We start from the raw sequence: 24912 nt of genomic DNA on the forward strand, positions 1-24912 counted from the left end.
GAAATACCTTTTGCTGTATGCCCCTCCTCACACCCCCACCCTGGGGACAGAATCCAGAGTCTTCCTGATGAGCTGCAACATAGCCCTTTATTTTTTGTTTTTAGACAGGGTCTCACTAAGATGCCATGTCTGGGTTCGAATTTATAATCCTCCTGCCTCAGCCTCCCAAAGTGCTGGGATAACACTTGCAGACAGCTATGCCCAGTTTAGAAATCCTTATTTTACTCTAGTTTAAAGACAGCTGTAGTTCCCTTGCTTGCACTTAACCCAGAAGCTTAATATTTAATGACTTCATATAAATAGAAACCAAAACCAGGTTACTTTTATGTAACAGTGGAAACAAGATTCCCTTAGCTTTTGTTAAATTAAAAGTGTTCATTATTTCTCAGGGGAGCTAGGTTGCCATTAATCAAGATATTTGAAGTGCTTGGGGAGTTTCACAGGGAATACACCAACTCTTATAGCCTTGTGCACTGGAAACCAGATCTTAAATAATTAGTAGAAAAGGCAGTTAAACATGAATCTGGGTAATTTTAATTATTTGTGTCAATTTTGACCAACATAGGAAATTCATTTTGTTCTGCTATGATATTAAGGATTGAATTCAGGACTTCTGCATGGAGCTACCTCCTTGGCCCCATTATATTGTACTGTACTGCGCTATACTGTACCATACTGTATTGTGAGACTGGGTTCACTAAATTGCCCAGGATGGGTTCAAACTTGTGATCTCTCCTGCCTCAGCCTCCCAGAGTGCTGGGATTACAGATAGGTACTACCGTGGCCATCTCATTCTTTTTTTTAAAGATGGTGTATTGAAATTTAATAAAATAAAAAACTATGATATCAACATTTTGCCAATTTCGTAAAACATGCTGCAAAGTGATTCTTTTCTTTCTATTCTTTGTTAGGACAATTTGCCAGTGAAGTCAGTGAAGTTTGTTTGTTTGGGACATTTTTAATTTGTGGGCTTAATTTCTTTATCAGATATAAGTATTTTTGAATTTTAAAATTTTTGTGTCAGTTTTTATGTCATATATTTTGAAGTGACTTTCTACTTCGAGATTTTAAAATTTATGAGCACTAGTTTTCCTTGATCTTTTTATTATTTTTAAAATGTAGATTCAATAGTGATGCACTTCTGTTTAATTTCTTAGATTATTTGTACCTTTTCTTTTTAACTTGTCTTTTTGGCATTGTTGGCTTTTTTCAATTGAAGACTTGTTTTAATTAGATCTTATTGGTACATTTTTGATATACATAATGATCATATTCATCATAGAGAATTTGTACCTGTACATGATATAACTTGTTTCCCTTTTTTCCCCATTCTCCTACCCTTCTTCAACCCCTCTTCCCCTCTCCATTTACAAAGCTTTGTTTCCATGTTTTCCATCTTTTCTCATTTATTTTTAGTTTTTCCTTCTTTCCTTTTCCCTTCTTCTTTGTGCCACTCTTCATTTGAATGTTTTTCTCCTATTTCACAATATCTATCATACAGTTTGTCCGTATTTACACTTTTGGTTTCTTACACCAGATAAATAACACCATATTCACACACGTCTCATTTATTTCGCTTCAGAATGGTCTCAAGGTACATTTGTTTTCCTAGAAGTGTCTGGAGCTGATCCTTCAAGGCAGAGTAGTGCTCCACTGTATTAAAAAAAAAACACACACACACACACATCTTTATCCATTCACCAGCTGATGGGCACCTGGGCTGTTTCCAAGGTTTGGCTATTATAAACTGTGCCACTATAAACATGGGTGTGCATATATTGCTGTGGTATGATGCTTTAAATTATTTTTGGGAAAATACCAGTAGGGGAATGGCTGGGTCAAAGTAACCTTTAGCCCTAGGCTTTTGATGACTCTCCCCATTGATTTCCACAGTGGTTGCAACAGCCTACACTCTCACCAATAGCCTTATTATGGTTGATACCTTGTGTCAACTTGAGGGGTTTACAAGTTTAAGAGACTCAGCTGCAAGCCAGGACCTTACTTTTGTAAATATATTCATCCTGTGCAAGAGGGCACAGAGATTTTGTGAGTGCTACACCACTGTGGGGTGTGGGGTGTGGCCTGTGTACAGTATAAGGAGAAGAGGCTTGTTCCCCCACCCCGCCACTTTTGCTCTGCCTGTTGTCTTGAAGTGTTGCCCCAGTGCCATGCCACCCTGCCTTGATGCCAGCTGATTATGGACCGAAACCTCCACAAACAGTGAGCTAAATAAACCTCTCCTTCCTTTGTTTTGGGTATTGGGTGTTTTGTCCCAGCAAGGAGAGAAAAGTAACCAAGACAAGCCTTTCTCCCCAGCTCTGTCAGCATTTGTTATTGCCAAACCAAATTATTTTTAAAAGTTGTATGTCCTAATTGAATGCAGATGTCGTGTGCTCTGAGTGAATGATTTGGGATGACAGTGCACAGTGTGTATGTTGTTGCCCCATTGATGTGTTTTGAATTTTTTCTTTTCCTCTTTGAAATAAAATGCATTTGAAAAAAAAAATCGTGTGACTTTTTCTGTGCCTGTTGTGCAGTTCTTTGTCGAGAACACTAAAAATTTGGGAGGGAGCCCCACGGGACCTTCCACTTGGGAGCAGGCTGATCCTAGGCCGTGATTCCAGGCAGGACACAGCAGCACATGGTTTGGGTAGTACCAGGGCGGCAAGCCGAGCCCGGCATGCCCAACCCCCTCTCTTCTCCGCCTTGCTTTTGAGCCCTGTCCTGCCCAGCAGATGGCTCCTGTGCTGGCATTGTGCAGGGCCAGAGGCTGGAGAGGTGGGTTAAGACCAGACTGGGCAGCAGCTCTGAGGCCAGACTAAGGGCTCTAAACTGGGTCTCTAAGGCAGTGGCTTCCAGGGAGCAATGCGGAGCAGCATCCACAGTCAAGTTTGCGCTGAAAAGCTGTCCCAGAGTCAGGGTGAAGCCCGAAGGTGCAGAGACGAGGCAGATTCTGCAGCGTGGACTTGGTTACCGTCCAGCCTGATGCTCCACGGGCTGTGGAGACTCGACTCCTCAGGGGAGACCAGGGGCCTGTCCTTCCTTAAGAGTCACGTCCAAGTAACTGGAAAGCCCCTGACATCCTCCAAAGGGAGACTGGGGGAGCCAAGCGGGGTTGTGGGGGGCGGCTCCTGTTGGTCTCAGCCCACGCTGTCAAAACCTTGGGAGGAAAGCTGCAAAGTAGGCCATGGAGTTTCTGCCTCTTCCTGGGAAGCAAGCAGATTGTCAGAAGCGTGTGCACACATCAGTGCAAATCCTGCTAGGATGCAGATTCTCTGCAGCTCTAGGTTGGGCCCCAACTTCTGTTATTATTATTTTGTCTTTTTGAGAAAGGATCTCGCTATGCGGTTCAGGCTGGCCTTGGGCTCACCTTGTAGCCCAGGCTTGTCTCAAATTTGCAAAAACCAGCCTACCTGAGCCTCCTGAGTGCTGGATTACAGGAGTGCATCGCCACCCCCGGCTGAGCTGCTTATGTTGAGTTGCAATTATTAATACTTTTCCTGGTACCATGCATTGAATACAGGCCCTCCACCCTGAGGCCCATCCCTAGCCCTTAATTTTTTTTTTTTTTTTAATTTTGGGACAGGAACTGGCTAAATCGCTAAAATGCCCAAGCTGGGCTGTAATTTACCTTCTTCCTGCCTTAGTCTCCAGAGTGCTGGGACTATGGATGTGTGTCACCACATCCAGTAGAATTCTACCTATATGAGGTTTACAATTTAAGGAGCAAGGAGGGCCAGTTTTCACCCTTGAGATGAGTCAGATTAAGACTGCAGAGTCTTGCCCATGGTGCTGTATCACAAAATAACGAAACGAAAAACACTGGATTGGGGGCGGGAAAGGTATCATCACTTTGTCCAGCTGGGCAGGAAGCACCAAGGGCTGAGGGGAAGCTGAGCTCCTTTCACTCAGGTGGGGCCCAGGCAGGCCCGGGACCTGACGCCTCCCTCTTGGTTGGATGCAGAGGGGAACTGAGGGGCTCGGGGTGGAGCGCAGCACTAAGCGCCCCCAGCCCCGCACCGGGTTGGCACCGGGAGGGACGAGCAGATCCTCCTCACTGCGCTAGTCGGCAAAAGCGACGTTAAACCGCGGTCCCCAGGTTCGCGCGTGGTGCTGGCCAGGGTGAAGGGGAGGAGTGCGCGGGGACCGACAGCGCCCCCAGGGAGAGGAGGGAAGCTTGAGCCGCAGGCAGAGCCGGCTGTGAAGTGGGAGTCTGCAGCAGAGACCGCGAGCCGGGCGCGCGCGTGCACGGTCTGAGGCTGCCGGGGAGCCTCGAACGGAGCGCGGGGGTGCGCGGAGGGCACCGGGAAGTTGTGAGCCTGACGCGGGGTCTCGCCCGGGGCTGTGGGGTTGAGCGCGGCGCGAGGGGTGGGGCTGCTGAGGAGCCCTGAGGGCGGCGCGGGGGCGCGCACGTGGCTGTGGACGCGGCGCTAGGGGCGGGGCCGCTGAGGAGCCAGGGGCGCAGGGCGGGGGCGCGCATGGGGCTGTGGACGCGGCGCTAGGGGCGGGACGGCTGAGGCGCCTCAGGCGCGGCGCGGGGGCGCGCAAGGGATGTGGGCGCGGCGCGAGGGGTGGGGTCTCTGAGGGGCCGTGAGCGCGGCGCGGGGCGCGCACGAGGGCGCGGGCTGGGACCTGCGGCGGTCGCCTAGTTGCCGCCCTCAGTGGCCGTCGCCGTCGCTCTCGACGCCGAGGTCCCGGGCTAGCCGCGGGCGCTCGCTCCTGTGAGTGGCGTCCAAGGCCGATCCTCCTGGCGGTGTGGTGACAACGCCGGGCTGACGGCCAAGGGCAGCTGAGGCGGCGGCACAGGAAAGCGGCGACCAGGCGGAGGCGTACGTGCGGCGGAGTCCCGGAGCCGGGAGGAGGCCGAGGGGACCATGTCCGGCAGGCGCTTCCCGTTCTCCACCACGGACCGCGTCATCAAAGGTGCTGAGCGGGCCGGGCCTGCCTCGGCCTCCCGCGGGAAAGGGCCTGGGGCGACGGCGGGGGCCGGGAGGGGAGCGGCGAGAGATGGAACCGGGCAGCGCCCACCCGGGGCGGGATCCGGCGGGGCTGGAGAGGCGGGGGCGGCCGACTCTGGGGCAGCCCTCGGGGCTCCCTTTCCGTGGCCCCAGGGCCAGTAGCAGCTGGATCCCCGAGGTTGTCTTGCTTCTAGAGTGCCACTCCCAGAGCGCCCCCCCCCGTCTTTCTTATTTATTTATTTGTTTATTTATGGGAAGGAAACGGTTTTTTCTTTTTGGGCTTCTCCTACCTGGGAAGTCATCTGTGGTGCATGGACAGGTGTTGACTGGACTCTTCTAAGTCTTTTTTAAATGTAGACTCCTATTTTTCTTGACACGCCCTTAACTCCATTTTTGGTTCTTACACCAGGTGTCTTCTGGTCCTCTTTCGCTGTCATTGCAAGTCACTGCTTTTAAAATCTTACTGTGGCTGCACAAATAAGTCCATTTATTTATGATGTTTGTGAGATCTCTTGACATGATGTTGCTTTTTTTATTTTCCTTTTGGCTATAGCTGGAAAATGTTCTCTGATTCATGTATCTACCTGAGTGAGATTTTTGTTATTACTGTTATAAGAACAAAACTTAAAATGCTTTCTAAGTTTTGTAGATTTTTGTTGTTGATGTTGTTTCTGCCCTTAACGAGACCTGTCAAACAAAACCACTAATTCTTGTGCTTCTTTTGTCCAAATGGAAGAAGTAAGCCTAACCTTTCTTTAAGTCCTAACACATGGCTTAAAAGCACACAGTGAAAAGCAGTGTAAAAGGGGAATATACATAGATGAGTTTCATTGGTGGCCTCTTGATGAACTGGTTAGCATTATGCTGGGGAAAATAAAATACTGTGCTTTTTTTCTCCTTTCATTTTGATATTGGAAGAAGAAAGGAAACTAAGATTGGTGACAATAATATATTTTTTTAAACAAGGAAAGTTTAAAATGTTCAAAAGGCAGAACAATATGGGTATCATAAATATTAATTACACTATTTGATACTTAGTAAATATAATGATATTTTTGAGACTTACCTGTTCAACATTTGTGTGGTGTCATTTAAGGATTTTAAGTAGAAAGCTGATATAACTGACACTTGCCTTTTATTTTATTTTATTTTATTTTTGACACTTGTCTGTTAATAGTTATTTTGACTGTTTTAAGTCTTTACAGCATCTAAAGCACCAGGAATATATAGTCCTCTCTTAGTACTCAGAATATACTCTACATAATCCTTCTGGATGAATCAAGGTCATCATTGTATACAGTAAGTTCTGTACTGTGCCATTAGTACAGCCTGTGCATCCGCTATGTAGGGTGTTGGCAGTTTCCTCTCATGCTAAGATGACTCCTCTCTGCTGTACTAGTTAAGTGTTAATATTATAGACACCTAAGTTAGGTAGAACTATTATAGGCAGTTAGGGCTTGGAGTCAGTGAAGAAGATTAGATTATATTACAACTGTGGCTGGAGGTACATTTGTTGAAGGCCAGTCTTCAAGACAAAGCTGAAATCACTACACATACTTGCTTCCCCAGGGATAAATAATAATGATTGATTTTCTGAATAGGCATCAATCACCTGGGTGGGGAATCAAGACCTTGACCCATCTCTTACTGGAAAGGTCCTTGTTCTTTCCATGCACGCTTGCTATGTGACTCCTTCCCCATTGGATCAATATTACCTAAGCAACTATACTTGTAATCTCATTGGTTGATCATAGTTTTGTCCCATTTTATGTCCACCTCATGATTTCCTGTCCACCTCATGATTTTGCTCTGTAACACTTCCTTTGAGAATGGGCTCTTGGGCAACCCACTTTCTAGGTCCCCTTCTCTCTCTCTCTCTCAGACAGAAGCCATCTTAAGTAAATATTTCCTACAGTTAACTTTTATCATTCCTTAGAATTCATTTTTTGATTTTGGGGAACACAGACTTGGCATAGGGACATTTAACACATTGGGAGTTACAGTATTTCCTTTACATCATTTGGAGGTCCTTGTATCATCTCTGTGTCATATTGTCTGTCTTTATCTCTCCAGCAGTGTTTTTTCAAAATACAGCCTTACTGCTTTCTAATTCCCCGTTCTAAGCAGAAATAGGAGGGAAGCCAATGGACAAGAAGTGCCCCTTCAAATGAGGATAGATAAGATCAGAGAGAAGTTTAATGATATTCCTCAGGCCTTCAGGAATCTCAAAATGCTATCGCCGTGGTGCCCTGTAATTTACACCATAACATGTCAACAAGATATACAGGGAATTTTGTGTTTTTGAGACAGGGTCTTGCTTTGAAGTTCAGGCTGGCTTTGAACTATGTTGGCCTCAAACTTACAGTGATTCTCCTGCCTCGGCCTCCAGGATGCTGGGGTCATAGGGATGTGCCACCATACTCAGTTGTAAAGGAAACTTTTAATTGACACTTTCATGTCCTTAGATACAGAAGTGAATTAAAACTCCTTCTGGTTATTGCTATCTCCTCATAGCCGAGTGAGTACCACCCTCAGAGAACTTCCTTCATGATGCAAATTTATTACTTAGTACAATTTCAAATTAATGCATTTTAAGAATGTTCTTAAATAAAACACTCACAATTTCAGGCTTCTGTAATGTGTGGTTTTATTTACATGTAAAAAATCTTTAGCATAAGAATTTGACCATAGCAGTATTGGCTTCTTGGTGACAGTTGTCATTTCCCTTCTCTCTTGTCCCCAGTTTCTAAGAGTTAAGTAGTTACAGTTTCTTTTAAGAAAATAAAGCCAATGTAAAAAAACAAAAACAAAACTCTGCTGTATAAGTAGTTAAGTAATATTGTATTGGGTAGTAAAATTGTGACTTGATTCTGTCTCATCTGGCTAGAGATGTCTACATTTATTCACCGCTCGAAAGCTTCTTCAGAGGTGATACCACACCCCAGTTATTTTTGGTTCTGTTATTTCCTGTTAACTTTAAAGTCTGCTTAATTGTTTTGCTTGAGCAAATGTTGGAGAAGAGTGGGTGGGTGGGAGTGATTTGTATTTTAAGTGCCCTCTAAACACAGCTTTCTGAAACTGAAAGACTAAACTAGTAGTCAGAAAACCTCGCTTTACTTCTGCTTCAGGTCCTTGTTGGTAACTTTGCCTCGTTTTTTTTTTTTGTTTTTAACCTTGTGTTTTTACCTAAACTTGCTTTTCATTTAATCTCATTGTAATAAGATGACCTGGAAAGCTTAGGATAAGGTAGTACAGTATTAGAGAACATGGTAGTAGTTTGACAGTAGTCTCTTTCTACATATATAGTGTTAGTAGAGAAATAATTAGCATTGGAAAAATGTGCGAATTAGAAAGTATATGAAACTGTAAGTTGGAAGGCCTTCCTAATAAGGAAAATATCTGTTTGGCAACATAAAGGTTATCAGAGTGGATGGAATTCATCAGTAATAGTCTGACTACTTCTATAGTGGAAAGTGTTTATGTTTAAAAAGTCTTATTCATTAAATGTTTATTGGGTACAATCTGCATGTACCTTAAAGTGTTCTTTTGTTCCTTTTTTGCTGGAAGAGTAATATTCCTGCTTCATATGGTAGTGCATAATTTCAGCATTTTGGAGGCTGAGGCAGGAAAATTGCCATAAATTCAAGGCCTGCTTGGGATACCTAGTGAGTTCAAGCCAGCCTGAACTGCATCATGAAACCCTGTCTAAAAAAAAAAAAAAGGAGAAGAGGGAGAAAACAATGACTTCATATTCCTGCCTTCTAGAAAAAAACCTGCTTTTAATACTTTTCTGCATTTCCATCTGCTGGTGTATTTTGAATTAAAAGGAAAATGGGTTATGCCTTAGAAGCTTTTGTTTTGAAACTATTTCATATTATTTTAGTATAAATTTTATAACTTTACCTAAATATTTCCATGATGGTTTCAACCATGATGGTTTCATGAAGGTTTAAAAATATTTACACTAATATTTTAGTTATATATATATGTATATATATATATATATACACACATACACACACACACTTTTTTTGTTTTCACACACACATGATTTTTTTTGTTTCTGTTTGTGTCTTTTTGAGACAGGGTCTCATTATGCAGTGCAGGCTGGCCTTGAGTTTATTATGTAGCCCAGGCTGATTTCAAACTTGCAGTGATTCTCCTGCCTCCGCCTCCCGAGTGCTGGGATTACAGGCATGTGCCAGCACACCTGGCCCCCCCCCCAAAAAAAAAAATTTGTAAATACAAATTTTCAGTGTGAATAAGTCTAATAGTGTATGTGGTTGAATGCTTCATTTATAATTGTAAATAATATGCTCTAAAACTTTTGAAACTTCGGATTTGTTTTTCAGTACTGGAGATTGAACCTAGTAACTTTGCACTTATCTATACCCCCATTCTGTGTGTGTGTGTGTGTGTGTGTGTGTGTGTGTGTATGTGTGTATTTGTTTGAGACAAGGTCTTGCTGAATCACCAGTTGCCACGCTGATTCTCCTGCCTCTGCCTTGGGTAGCTGGGATTAAGGCATGTGCCAGTGTGCCTGGCTTAAAATTTTTTTTTTTGGTTTAAAATTTTGATGTTAAAATTTTACATTTTGAAACTGAACTCTCAGCAGTCCTCCTGCCTTAGCCTCCCAAGTGTTAGGATAATAGGCAAGTGATACCATGCCTAGCACTAGGCTTATAAACTTGATGCAAAATTATAGAAAATGCGAACATCACACAAATAAGGAAAGTGAGATGGGCATGTACTTTATTAAATAGATTGTGGTTGAGGGATAAACATAAACATAAAAGTGGTTGAGGAATAAGCACTAAATAGAAGAGAAAGAGATTTTTCATGTTTCCATCCCTGTTGTCATACCGCTTACCTACCTACCTAGTCACTGGCTCAGATGACAAGCTCAGCCTCTTCTCCCTTCACTGCACATCCATTTTTGCCACAGTTAAGTGCTGTGGGCCTCAGGTTTTTACATAACTTTCTCATTGTGTGATTGGCCAGCATTTATGCTATTGCAGTAGTCTCTGTCTTGCTAGCATTGTTCACTCTCCATGCTGCCCTCAGGAACTGCAGATCATGTAAAGCATCTTAGCATCTTTCTTGTGCTTGAAATCTCACATGAGCACTTCCTGCTATGGGGACAGACTCTTAACTCAATTGATGCTAAACTTCTGTCTCTCTCTCTCTCTCTTTTTTTTTTTTTTTGTACTAGGAATCAATACTTAAGACCTTGCACTTGCCAGGTAGGCACTTGTACTACTGAGCGACATCCCAGGCCCAAACCACCCTAACTTTGTATTCCGCTTCCTCCTCTGTATTTCACACCCCCATGGCTTGTTGTCCCGAGAATGGTTTTCATCTGTAAATGGGCTCTTTGCATAACTTCTATGGAGAATCTTGTCCCGTAGCTTGCCATACCCCTATTTATCTTTCTAGATTTCATAAAGGACTTATGAGAAGCTTCTTTTCCCTAGAATGTGGGCTTTGAAGTCAGGCAAACCTGTATATAAATTCTTTCAGTAGCTACATGACCATGAACACAAGAATTAACTTTGTTACCTTAGCTTACCTATCTGGAAGAGGGATAATAAAACCTAGCTTACAGGGTAAGTGTAAGGATTAAATAAGTTCCACAAAGCACAGTGTAGGTACATAGTGAGTTCCTTCATACATGTTAGCTGCTGTTATTACACCATCGTTATTACACATTGATTGCATCCTGTGAGCTTTTGTAAACAATCTCATTGCTTTCCAAGCCTCCTGCCCTCTTCTTCATTGCCTTACAAACATTTAAAAGTGATTTCAGGCTGGGAATGTAGCTCAGTAATTGAATGCTTGCCTACAGAAATGAATGAATGAATGAGTGAATGAGTGAATGAGTGTAGTTTTTAGATCCTTTATTCATACGGAGCTATTCTATTCAAGGGCAAAGACTGTGCATCCTTAATGCTGAATATGGTGTCTAGCACATTTCTAGGTGCTTAGTAACTAAGTAAATGCAGTTATAAGAAGGAAAGAGCATAGGCTCTGCTAATTACTGGCTGTGTGACCTTATTTATTTATTTTCCTTGCCACAAGTTTAAAATGGGAGATAGAACCTACCTCAGAATTTAAAGATTACATTTCACAGTGTATGTGAAATGCTTAGCACAGCACCCATAGTGAGTGCTTAATAAATGTTAGATATTCTTTATTCAGTAAGTGTATCTTGGGCCGGGACTATAGCTCAGTGTTAGAGCACTTGACTAGCATGCTTGAGACACTGGATTGATATCTTACACGCATACACACATACACATGCCTCTACTTAATCTTGAATCTTAGTATAATTTGACAGCAGCTCTGTTTTACTTAAACTGGCATATGTGAAATTAAGACTTTTAATGTCTTAGTTTTGTCCTTAGCTTTTGAAAGGGTTTAAACCTAAAGAGCAAAAAAAAAAAGGAAAAAGTTTTGTAGTATAGATAGAATTTTGGAAATTGTGTATTTATAAACATATATTTGATAAGTTCTTACTACATGCGACACATTTCTGTTTCTATGTTGAAGCCCGAATACTACTTGAAATGTGGTCAAACGGTATAGCCTATAATAAGTAGCCTCTCAAAATGTAGCATAAAATCAGAACTATGGAGCTGTCTATGACTAATACCACTGGAAGAAGAGTAGATAACCAGCTTGGGGACTGTAGCTGCTGTGAAATGTTTGCTCTCCATTCTATAAATTGATTATCTTTAAGGTTAAAACTTTGACTGTGATCAGAGGCCTAGAGATGAGACTGACTTTGTGTTTTTTTCTCTGTGTGTGCCTGCATATTTTTATCCTTGTGACCTTCCGTTGAAATTCAAAAGTAAACTAGATTTTTTTTTGTACCAGGGATTGAACGTACAACCTCGTGCTTGCCAGGCATGCTGAGCTAAATCCTCAACACTGAAATAGGTGTTAATAAATAACTGAAATAAAGGTGGAGTTGTACGCATGGAGTCAAGCTGATTATTTTTGACTGTTGTGTAGTGTTTTAGGAAAAACATTGTTACGTTCAGGGTGGACAGTTTGCCTTGCCATGCCATGCCACTGGTCTGCTGTACATGTAGCTCCCTGCAATCCTAGTGCTAGTAAAAAACTAAAAAAGCTAAAGTTTACTATAACAAAATCCAGTTTATTTGGGGAAAAAGATGGAAAAGAAAGAGGATAAACAGCTACCATGGGATAGTAGGGGGCTTTGAGCTGAAAGCCCATAAGTTGTTATCCCTGGCTCCTTTTATTGGAAACTAGTATCTTTCCCTTATCCTATGTGGGCACGTGTTGCAGTCCCATCTCTTCCTGTGACTGTCTTTGATCCTAATCTAGGCTTTCTGGCCGTTTGGATTCTTCCCGTTTCTTCGAAATGAATAAGTGAAGGGTGAGGGCTTATTAGGAAGACAGTTTACTTAAAGGGGGTATGTGTGGGATGTTAAAGTAAGAACATGCGTAATTGTGTAAATGTGGAGTTGTGTGTGTTGCATATTAAGTAAGACTCCTTAGGTGGCTATCGCTTATCACTCCTGTATTTTGTCAGGCGAGTCAAAGAAGCTGGCTTCCCTGTAAATGTGTTGCCTGGTACCTTTCTCTAGTTTAGCTGGCTCTTTCCTCTTTTGTCTTTCTAATTACCCTAACTGCAGAGTCTACTTGTGAAGGTACAAAACTACTTTTAGTGGTGCAGGCAAAAACTTCTTTTAGTAAGTTTCCTTATCAATCTTTATAAAGCTCAATGAGACCTTAAGCCTAGCTTTCCCTACCTGCCAGACCCCCTGCCCATATTACATGGTGTCACTGGAGAAATTACTATTCCTATGGTGAAAGTTCCACAAAATTAAAAATAGAACTACCGTACGGTTTAGTAGTCTTATTATAGGATGTGTTCAAGGAACTGAAATCAGTATGTTGAAGGGACATCTGGACTCCCATGTCATTGCAGCATTCTTCACAATAGCCAAGTTATGAAATCAGCAGGGTGTCCAACAGTGGATGAATGCATATAAAAAATTACACAGAGGTTATGATTTGGGCTTGAAAAGGGTGGGGGATTCTACCATTTGCAAGAACACAGGTGAATCTGGAGGACAAAATATAAAGTGAAATAAGCCAGGTACAGGAAGGGAATACTGCCTGCTACCACTTACATGCAAAGTCAAAGTAGACTGATGGTTACCAGGGACTGGGAGTGAGTGGAGGGAATAGGGAGTTGTTGATGAAAGGGTAGAGTTTCTGACAGGAATAGGTTTTGAGACCCAGTACACAGCAGGGTGAGTGTAATCAATAGAAATGTGTATTTCAAAACCAGTAAATTTCAAATGGCTCACCATAAAAAAGGATAAGCAGTAGAGGTGGTGACTGTTAATTAGCTTAAGGTAGCCATTCCACAATATATCCATATATCAAAGCATTATATCCTGTAAGTTTATATAATTATGATTGGGCAATCAAAAATTTTTAAAAAGCAAACCCCCTCAAACAAAAACCTTAAATCTGAACAAGGCACACTAATTTAGTTCTCCTTGTAGTTGAAAATCTGACTTCATTTGTAACACTCCAAATTGCCTAGTTATAAAAAAGCCGTTGGGGAAATGATGTGTGTTTGTGCCTTCCAGAAAAAAGTGTTAATGTTTATATCACTAATGGTGGTTATTGATTAGTAGAGGACCAGTACTTAGCTCTATGTACTTTGAAATTGAATTTGATGACCATCAAAAAGCACAGAAGGAATGACTTAAATGAAATGAGTTGTTCCAATAAGCTATAAAAGAATCTGAAGGCACATACGACTTTCATCACTAACATTTGATTAATATGACCTCTGCAGCGGTATTAACTGGAAAGGCAGGTGAGTAGATTAGGAAATGAATTGGCAAAAGTAGGGCAGGCTTGCTGGCTTAAAATAGAAATGAAAGCAGAGTTATTTGTGGCGATCAGAGATAGCTATTTAGGTAAATCCCAGTGTCCCATGAGGGTAAGACCATACAGTAACCTAAAAATAGTAGTTTATAGGCCAGTGACTTTTCAGGTTATCTTTCACACTTCAAGGATAAGGTGGTCATTACCAGTGTGACCTTTTCTCATTAATGTGGGTCTGTGTCAGACTTTACTTACATTTACTTCAAAATCCAGTTTATATAGTGAATGTGTATAGTAGCAGCATACTGAGTTAAAGTTGATGGTAAAAAGGCTACAGAATTTCTTCAAATTACTGGAGTTTATAAATTTTGTTTTGTTTGGTTTGGTTTTGGTTTTAGTTTTTTGTTGTTGTTTTTTGTTTTTTTGGTACCAGGGATTGAATTCATGACCTGGCACTTGCTAGGCAGACGCTTATGTCACTGAGCTAAATCCCTGGCCCTGAAACTTGGTTTTCAAAATTTATTTAATTATAAATTCAGGAACGTTACAAAGGAAGTCCTAAAAACTCTTCTCCCAAGTTCCTCTTTGCCACAACACTTGCCTCGTACAGGTACATAGTACTATTCCAAAGCCAAGAAAAAAACTTTTTCTGCAGTGCTAGGGTTTGAACCGAGGACCTTTGTACTGATCTGCAAGCCCAGCCCTTTTTATTTATTTATTTGTTTATTTTTTAATTTTGAGACAGGGTCTTGCTAAATTGCTAATTGCCCAGGCTGTGCTTGAACTTGTGATTTTCCTGTCTCAGCTTTCCAGAGGGCTAGGATTGTAGGCATATGGTACCACACCTGGCTTCAAATCAAGAAATTGACCCTGGCATGATCCAGTTTTTGTTTTTGGTGGGTACCGGCAATTGAACTCAGGGCCTTGAGCATGGGCAGGGGGAGAAGATGCTCCATAGTGTCATCTTTGCCCCTTTATAGCCACACTAATCCTCTTCCTAACCAGAAACTTAATTTTATAGTTTCAGTTTTATAATTTGGATATTGTTCTAATCATGTGCATACCTGGTTTGATTTTGGCTTCTGAGTTGGGAGCATTGTAAAATAATCTTTATTGAACTCCAGCTGACATGATAAAAAAGCTAGGTTTGGGGCCCTTAACAGCCTTTGAGGATGAACAGGCTTTGGATGATTTTTCTCAGTCATGATTACCAACAGGAGTCACCCAGGAAATTCATAAAAACCAGGAAGAATAAAAGAGTGCCTTGGCCCAATTCCAGAGAAGTCTTGAAGATTCATTGAATATAAAAATGTACTTTTTATATAAAATATAAAAGGACACACAGCATGGAACCATTTATATAATAGTGTCATTTATATAAAAATACAAAATAGTATTTATAATAAAACCATACACACATGGAAAGGATACATGACTAAAGTTCTAGTGTATAACAATTAATTGCTTTACATTTGTAGTTATACTGTATCTTGTTTTATGTGAACTGTCTTGTTAACTAGAAGGTAAGGTTCTTCAAGGTAGCCACCGTGTATTAAACTTACACATTACCTACACAGTGGCAGCATGCAGTGGATAGTATAAATATTTACTGAACTACAATATAGTGTTTCCCTCATATTTTTCCCTAGCATTTTTGAAATTGAATCGAAGAACTCTTTCCGCTCTTTGTTTTCTGAAGATTCCAGAACTTCACTTTTAACACTGTTTCTCAGGATTCTAGGAAGACTTAACTGTAGGAAGTTAGGTCTGTTCAGATATTGAATGTGTTTTCAGTTAGCACTGAGAAATCTTTCAGCCTTTAAGAGGATAACACTGAGCTGGGAATGGTGGCACATGCTTATAATCCCAGCACTCAGAAGTGAGGTGAGGATCACCATGAATTCAAGGCCAGCTTGGGATACATAGTGAGTTCAAGGCCAACCTGAGCTACATAGTGAGATCTCTCAAAGAAAAAGATCATACTAGATGAATGGACTAGAGTTGTACAGCTCTGCACAGGTGCTGGAGGCAAAGCTAAAAGCTTTGAGTTTTATACAGAGGACAGAAGCAGCTGGAAGAGAAAAGGGGGTTAATTTTTTTTCTTTTGGTACCGGGGATCAAATTCATGACCTAGCACTTGCCAGGCAGGCACTTATGCCACTGAGTTAAATCCCTGGCTCAAAAGGTGGGTTAATTATGGTCAGTGGATTTCTTCTAAGTTTGCTGCTATTAAATCAAATTAAGGAAGTCAACAATTTTAGTCTTTAGTATGGGACCCAAGAATAAAGTGTTTCATTGTTAAAAGGAAGGGTGTAATTTTAACTTGTGGCATTATATGTTTCATATATTGAAGTTGACACCAGAAAGGTAAATTTAGTAATTTATTTTATTTCGCTCCATTCTATTTTAAAATAGATCTATAGATCTTACAAGTTTCTTATTAGTCCTTAGTGCAGTCCAGCAGATGTGAATGTGTTATAAATTATTGGCAACAAATATTCAAAATCCTGAATGATTTTGTGTGTGTAAGAATTAGAATGGATTCAGGATTACTGTTAACAACCACTTCACTGTTCTCTTGGGGCATGTGTGTGTTTAGGAGGGAGTTTTATAGGTGGTCTATCTAAAAATGTTTAAAATATTTTTGTTTCCTGCACAGTGTGTTTTTCATATGAATGTTACTTGTGTGTTATGCCTATGTAGTTGTTGTTTAGACTTAAATTTTAATTATCTTTCAGAATGATTATTTTCATTGTAGCCCATGCCATATGTGTTTTTTATGTGATTTATGTGTTTTTTAAAAGTGAGAGATTATCGTGGGGATTTAGCTCAGTGGCATAAGTGCTTGCCTTGCAAGTGTGAGGTCATGAGTTTGATCCCCAGTACCAAAAAAAAAAAAGAGATAGAGAGATTATTTAATGATATTCTCTGAATATTCCTGTCTCTAACAGCCCTTCTCCGCACCCCGTATATTGAAATCCTAACCTCCATGGTTAGGTATCAGAAGGTGGGGTCTTGAGGATGTGGAATATTCTAAAAGAAAATATAAACTTCCAAAAGAAAATACTATGGAGCAAAAATACTGAGGTAGAGAAACTTTCTCTAGGTCACAAAAAGCATGCACTTCAAGCACTGGTAGTAGACATCATCAAATTAAAACCTTTTTCTGCTAGACATGTTTCATTAAATGAAAAGGTGCCAGGGATGGTGGTGCATGCCTGCAATCCCAGCACTAAGGAGGCTGAAGCAGGAGAATTGCTAAGAGTTCGAGGCCAGCTACGTAGTGAATTCCAAGCCAGTATGAACTACATAGGTGAGACCCTGTCTTAAAAAGAATGAAAAACCAAGCCACAGACATCCTACATATGTCTTACATAGGTCTGATATTCATCAAATGTAAGGAATTAATAATGCACGAATCAGTAGATTATGAGCAGAATTAAAAAACAGGCAAAAAGTTTTTGACAAGTCAAAAGTAAAGATACGCAAAAGGCCAGTACCATATAAGAAATGTTCAGCATCATTAGCAGTTGGGCAAATGCAAATTTTAAAATTTTTAAAAATTTTATTGATACATTGTAGATCTATACATAATAATATTCATCATAGGACATTTGTACCTGTATGTGACATATCTTGCTGTTTTTTTCCCAATCCCTTCCCTTCCCTTCAACCTCTGTCCCTCTCCTTATTTACAAAAGCTTTGTTTCCATGTTTTCCTTCTGTTTTTTTCTTGTCCCTTCTTTTGTCCTCCCCACTTCCCTTTCTTACTTGGGAAATGCAAATTAAAACCACAAGGAAATACCATTCTATACCAATTAGAATGACTAAAATTTAAAGATAATTACTAAGGTTTGGTAAGCATGTATACATGATTAAAACTATATATACTGCTAGCGGCAAGATTGTATAATGACTGTAAAATTATTTGGCAATTTCATAATACTGTATGTTATTTACCTCCCATACTACCCTGTTTTTGTTTGTTTGTTTGTTTTGAAATGGGGGTCTAGCTATATTGCTCAGGCTGGTCTTGAACTCATAGTTTACCGTCCACTAGCTGGGATTACAGGTATGTACTATAACACCCCACCTCATCCTGGCATTCTACTCCTAGGTATTTACCCAAGAGAAGTGAAGACATGAGATTTGTATACAGATATTTATAGTTAATTACATAGCCCAAACCAGAAATACCCAGCAGGCTAATGGATAATCATAATATGACATATTCTCACAGTGGAATAAAAAGCAATAAAAAGATAGTGTCAGGTGTGTCAGTGCACAACATAATTCCAACTACTTCTTGGGAGATTAGGCAGAAGGATCACAAGCTTGAGGCCAGACAGAATGGATGAATCACAAAATCATTATGCTTAGGGAAAAGAGCCAGACCCAAAAATTTATATTCCAGATAGTTCCATTGTTATTAAACTTTTAGAAAATACAAATTAATCAGTAGTGACAGAAAACAATCAATGCTGGGGACAGAGGGAGATGGATTTGGTGGGGATGATGAAAATGTTTTGTATCTTGATTGTGGTTGTGGTTGACAAATGTATATGTGTGTCAAAATTTATCGAATTGAAAATGTTAGTCCTTAAATAAACCTTAAAGCCTGCTTTAAAAAAATAGTTTTGGAGGCTGTACTGTAAAGTTAGTACAGGATTTCATGAAGATGATTTACCTTGGCCAAAAAGTTGTTGTAGGTTGACAGGCTACTGCAAAATTGAATCAAAAGCCTGAAAGAAAAAAATAAATGAGCTAGATATCAGTAGATTGCTTTTAGAAGGATAAAATTTGCTTTGAAATATTGGCTGGGGTGACATGCCTCCTTTTAAGAGGTATGCTTTAGGGAAAAAACGTTTGTAGTATAGATGACAAGAGATTACTACCATCTTTGATATGCAGCTGTGTTTGTAGTTATCAAAAACTGCAACTTATTCAGAAGCATGAAAACTGAGGGAGGGATTTATAGGTAATTTATAGATTGATTGAGTCAAATGGCCAATAAACACATGAGCTCATAGATGCATGAACAGAAGTTTGTTGCCACATTATTCTTAGTACCAAAAAAAGAACCATCACATTGTTTAATAGCAGCAGTTAGATAAATTATCCTGTCTCTATGATGCAGACTCTGAGAATTATAGGAGGATATTTGGTGGCTTGAGAAAATTTTAGTAGTTTACTACTAAATTAAGAATAAACCAAGTGTGATGGCGTATACCTGTAACCCCAGCATAGGATACCAAGGCAGTAGAATCACCATGAGTTCGTGGCCAGCCTAAGCTACACAGTGAATTAAAGGACAGCCTGAACTACCTTGTGAGACCCTATCTCAAAAAAATAAAAAAATAAAAATAAAAAAGCTTTTGCTGCATCTTCTTCAAGAATGAAAACCATTCTCAGCAGTCAGACTGTCGACATTCCAGAAAATGTCGACATCCCTCTGAAGCGACACACACAGTTATTGTGAAAGGGCCCCAGGGGGCCCTGTGGAAGGACTTCAACCACATCAATGTAGGGCTCAATCTTCTTGGAAAGAAAAAGAAGAGGCTCCAGGTTAACAAATGGTGGGGAAACAGAAAGGAACTGGCTACCATTTGCATGATCTGTAGTCATGTGCAGAACATGAGCAAGGGTGTTAGGCTGGACTTCTGTTACAAGATGAGGTCTGTGTGTGCTCACTTCCGTCAACATCATTAAGCAGGAGAATGGGTCTCTTGTCAAAATCCAGAATTTCTTGGGTGAAAAATATATTCGCTAGGCTTGTATGAGGGCAGGTGTTGCTTGTTTAGTATCTCAGGCCCAGAAAGATGAACTAATCCTTGAAGGTAATGACATTGAACTTGCTTCAAATTCAGCTACTTTGATTCAGCAAGCCACAACAGTCAAAAACAAGGATATCAGAAAATTTTTGGATGGTATCTGTGTTTCTGGAAAGGAATCAGTCAGCAGCTGGATGAATAAAATCCCAGAGTTATTCAGCCACAGAAACAAGCTTCTGGATTGTAAGACCAATCTGTGATATTTTAATGAGACAATAAAAGATCTTTTTTTTTTTTTATCTGTACCGGGGATCGAACTCATGACCACCTGCTTGCAAGGCAGGTGCTTATGCCACTGAGCTAAATCCCCAGCCCCCAAAAAAGATGTTTACTAAAAAAAATCTTAAGAGTGCCTAACTTTAACCTTTACCGTAACCTTTAGTTCCATAAGAAACTTAGAGGGTGTGTATTGAATGTGCTGTTGTCATGTGGGCAGAACGCCTTGCATGTTATAAGTGAAGATTTTTTTGTGTATGTTGTGCTATTGGTATTTTCATTGTAGTTCATAAATTTATTTCTGTTGTTCTTTTTTAGACTTTGTACACTAGGAACCAATCAGTGTTGAAAATTTTGTTGCCTTTGTTCTTTTTTTTTTTGGTATTGGGGATTGAACTCATGACCTTGTGCTTGCCAGGCAGGTACTTATGCCACTGAGCTAGACCTCCAGCTTTTTGTTGCTTTTGTATAAGCACTCAATAAATATTAAAAACACACTTTATGTTTGTGACTTTTTCTTTTAAGTAGTCATTGTTTAATGAAACTCATAAAATTAACAATTCATCAATAGAAATATTCAAAGAATAAATGTGGGTATGATAGACCCATGTTTATGCTCCTTGACAACAAAATTAGTCTTATCCCCCAAGGGCAAGCATTAGGTCTCTATATTTCTTATAGAATTCAGCAGTTGAGTCCAACAGGGCTTTTTTTTTTTTTTTTTTTTTTGGCTTTTCTTTGTTCGTAGGTTTTTAATTACATCTTCAATTTTATTAAATGATACTGGTTTATTTAGAATTTTTATATCTTCTTGATTCAGTTTTGGTAATTCAATATATATAGGAATCTCTCCATTTATTTGTTTTCCATCTTGCTAGAATATAAGTTCTTGAAGTAGGTGCTGCTGATCGTCTGGTTTTTTTGCAGGATCTGCTGTGATTTTACCCTTTTCATTCCTAATTGCATGGATTTGAGTCTTTTTTTTCTTTCTTGGTAAAGTTAGCTAAGGATTTATCAACTTAATTTACTCTTTCAAAGAACCAACTTCTCATTCATTGTTTTTTTTTATTAGTCTCTGCTACATAGCTAGTATGCTGTTCTGTTTTTGTAAATTCTATTTGAAAAATACAAAAGGTTTTTTTAAAAGCTTATAAACCCTCATTTATAGTAATGTATGAGCAATGTTTGTTAAACTTATTTCCACATCTGAGGTTTGTTTTTGATAAGTTAAGACATAAAGCCAATAATCACCTCTAATTTCTGGATGCTTTTCTGACCTGTAGAAACAGGCAATTTTTCTGCTTACTGATATCAGCAGAATTCCTCTTCTGTGAGTTCTGGTCAGATTGATTGCAATCACTAGTGCAGTTCATTTACAATAGAATTATTTACATTTCTAACATCAAATGTTTTTTTGTCTTGTTTCTTTTTTATCAGTACCAGGGATCAAACTCACGACCACACACTTGCAAGGCAGGTGCTTATGCCGCTGAGCTAAATCCCCAGCCCCTAATTATTTACATTTCTAAAGTAATTTTATTTTTTTGGAAATAATACAGTAGGTAATGTGTTACAAAATTTAAAAAAGTGGTTAGCAAAAAGTGTTCTTTCTATCCCTAACTATCAGTCACCAGTTCTGTGCTTTGGAAATGTTGAAGACCACCGGAACAAGTTTGTGGTCAAAACTAAGTTTAATTTATTTAGTTGTTGCAGAAAAGATTGACATGCTCCTGAAGAACTATGAGAACTATAGAGCACCTCAGAAGAAAGGAGTTAGGAGAAGGACAGAAGAGGCATAGAAACTGTGATTTGTCATGGAGTGAGTTAGCATGGAAGTCAGCAGCCTGGCCAGGGCTGACTAGAAGCTGTAGCTTGGGGGACTTGTTGGAACAGTGGCTCTGCCTGTCAGCCACTCCACTCCCAGAAAAGTTGCTATTATCTTAGTTTGTCTGTGGTCTTGGAACATACATGTTTGGGTGGGCTGACATTTAAAAAAAGGGATTGTACTTAGATGCTCTGTGATGTTCATTGTGGTTTCCATTTATCTGTTTTGCAAATCTTAGTATTGTGAGCATTTCTGAGCAGTTTGTGGTTTCTGTTTAAGTCTCAATCTCTGCTTGTGATCATTCTTCAGCTAAACTGGTAGGTCTGCCATGTAGAGGAAGAGCAGTCAAGATTCTTCTGTGACTTGGTAGATTGTGAATGTTTACCAGTCTTTTGATGGTAGATATTTTGACATCTACAACATTGGGCCTCTTGGCTCGTTATTCTTTGATGATCACTTGTTATATCACCTGGCCTGACAGTGGCTATACAGCAGCATTTATGACTGGAGAGCATACATTTGGAATGCATAGAGGACAGAAACTCAGACAAGGATTATTAGTGAAGTTTGAAATAAGGCTCCCCAGATAACCTATCTATTTGGATCTTTCTTTCACAACCAAGTAAGTTTTAAAAAATCTGAAAGTAGATTATTCCATGTTATAAATTTCTGAGTAAGTGATCTGATATTTGATGCTTGTCAGTAGTGCACACCAGGGCCAGGAGTCTTAGAAGATCTGCAACTCATCCATCATCAAATCTTTTAATGTCTGAAAGTGTAAGCCACAGTATTTCCTGTGTGTCATCTTGGTAATTCTTGGTTGTTAAAAAGTGTAACTTAAATTCAAAATTGAATTTTTAAATATTACTGGTTAAAGTCACTCTGGGGTGCAGCTCTGTTCAGTTGAGAAAAATCTTTCTTTGTTTAATTATAAAATTGATTTACATAGAAAAAGTGATCCACAGAGGGGTTGCCTTTTTTTCCTGCGGACATCTGTTACTTTGTCTTCTAATAAACTTTACAAAAACTCAAAAAATTGGAATGTAAGCAAAGAAGATAAAAATATAATGTCATCTGTTATCCAAACAACACTGCTTATACTTAACATTATTTTCTTTCAGGTTATATTACTCACTAAGAATATCATTATGATCATGTGGTATACATGTAATTATATATGCTGACTCCTTTAAATATATCTTTCCTGATTATGAAAGCACTTTAGGGTCATTGGCAAACAGTTGAAAGGAAAATAGAATAGAACAATGTAGAATCTTGTTACCAGCATTTTACTTGGATGTATTTCCTTACTGTATTTTCTAATGCAATTTAACTCATGGTTCAAATCATGCTGTATGGGTTTATTTATAAGTGAACACTGCAGCAGTTGTTAATATTAAATATGGAACATTTGACTTCTTATCTGGTAAGTTTTCATATTCTAAGCTTTGAAAATGACTTCATTGATTATACTGTAGATGAATTATTTGACTCATAAATATACTTTTAAAAATTTTATGTGAGCCAGGTATGGTAGTCCATACCTGGAATCCCAGCACTTGGGAGGCTAAGACGGGAGAATCACTGAGTTTGAGACCAGTGTGGGCCATATAGTGAGCTCGAGGTCAGGCTGAACTATATAGCCAAGACCTGGTCTCCAAAAAAAATTTTTTTTATATTGAATGTATACATACATAAATGCTTACAATTAATATTTAATAAAGTAATTTTTTAAAGCCCTGTTGTCTCTCTAAATTGACTTAATCCCCAGAAAGCTGAATTTTCACACATCTTAAACACTATAATGGGTGAAGGATGGCAGTATTTACACCCCTCTTCCCGTTTGCCCCTTGAGAAAAGACCCATGGCTCTGGTATTCTAGTGAGGGATGGTAGCTCAGGATAAGAAATAAATGGCAGAATAAAACAGCACAATATGCCTCATTCCTCCTTTTTTCTTGATTTATTATAATAATCATAATGCTAGAATATCTCAGTTAAAGGTAGACACTAGTACTGAACCTCAGTGCAGTATTTTCTTGCAAGAACATTGACAGAGCTATCCCACTATGTGAAATTTTTTTTGAACCAAGATCAAACTCATGACCTTGCATTTGCCAGGCAGACATTTGTGCCACTCAGCTAAATCCCTTATAAAGCCCCAAAGGGTTTTTTTTTTTTTTTTGGTACCAGGGATCAAACTTACAACCTTGCACTTGCCAGACAGGCACTTATACCACTGAGCTAAATCCCTGGCCTTGAATTTTTTTAAATACAGAAAATCGTTATTTTAGTTACAAAAATATTTTGTTATTGCTTAATATATTTATTTAAAAATGAATATGACAGTTTATTATTTTGTGGTGCTGGGGATCAAAATGAGGGCGTTGAGCAAATGAGGCAAGTACTATACTGCCAAGCTACATTCCCTGGCCCTCCTCCTGTTTTTAGGAATAGAAAGGAGGAAAAGACCAATGACACCATGGTAAATTCCCTAGCAATCTATGCTGTCTTCACCTAGTCTTGAGATCACTGGTTTAGCTGACTGTTATTATTAATGAGAGCCCCATCCTGCTGGAGAACGGGTGTTGAGGAGGCTAAGGTAGCCGCTGCAGTCACTTCTGCAGTGTTCTGTTGGTAGAATTAAAGTGGGTCACTAAGCCCAGCTCCAATTCCAGGGGAAGAGAATAACATTCCAGTCACATTGCCAAAGAGTATATGTGATGAGAAATATTATTGTCGCCATTTTTGGAAAATAAAATCTTGCTGTAGATAGGGAAAATAACAAAATATTTAACAACTGAGATTTCCCAAAATTGAAGATTGGTTAAATAAATTATATCTACCTGAGAAAATGTTGTATGGGATTTTAAAAATGTCTATGTATGCTTTATGCACTAAGCTATTATGTGCCTTGATCAAAACTTACTTTGTTAGGAACTGGGACAATGCTAACATGTAGTAGTAATTTAGCAAGACTACAGTTTTCTTATTGGGGAATTGATTTCAGAAATCCTTGCAGCCAACAAAATCTCATTTCCTTATATAAAATGGTGTACATTTTGCACATAACCTATGCATATCCTCTGTGTACTTTAAATCAACCCTTAGACTACTTATAATACTTATTATAATGTAAATGTTGTATAGATATACTGTAGTATTTCAGGAATAATGACAAAGTCTCCATCTTGGTATCAATACTAACA

General features: G+C 39.5%; 1 protein-coding gene and 1 pseudogene across 10 annotated transcripts in view; both read left to right on the forward strand.

Moving 5' to 3' along the window:
- The first annotated feature begins 4563 nt into the window (after window positions 1–4563).
- Ppp3cc (protein phosphatase 3 catalytic subunit gamma) overlaps window positions 4564–24912 on the forward strand; it is an 83906-nt gene continuing 63557 nt past the window's right edge. For 2 of the 10 annotated variants that reach the window (XM_063234868.1, XM_063234870.1), the window contains exon 1: window positions 4564–4923. In XM_063234868.1, coding sequence (XP_063090938.1) covers window positions 4875–4923 — 49 coding nt within the window. In that variant the 5' untranslated portion in view covers window positions 4564–4874. Of the gene's footprint in view, window positions 4924–6154; window positions 6258–24912 lie in introns of all 10 variants that reach the window. The other 8 variants (XM_063234869.1, XM_063234871.1, XM_063234872.1 and 5 more) reach the window with 7 other exon arrangements.
- Window positions 6264–23738, forward strand: LOC134472715 (large ribosomal subunit protein uL6-like; annotated as a pseudogene).

Source organism: Cavia porcellus, unplaced genomic scaffold (genome assembly GCF_034190915.1).
Source record: "Cavia porcellus strain 051 isolate PalLab524CR breed Dunkin Hartley unplaced genomic scaffold, mCavPor4.1 scaffold_24, whole genome shotgun sequence".
In the NCBI taxonomy this organism is placed as follows: domain Eukaryota; kingdom Metazoa; phylum Chordata; class Mammalia; order Rodentia; family Caviidae; genus Cavia; species Cavia porcellus.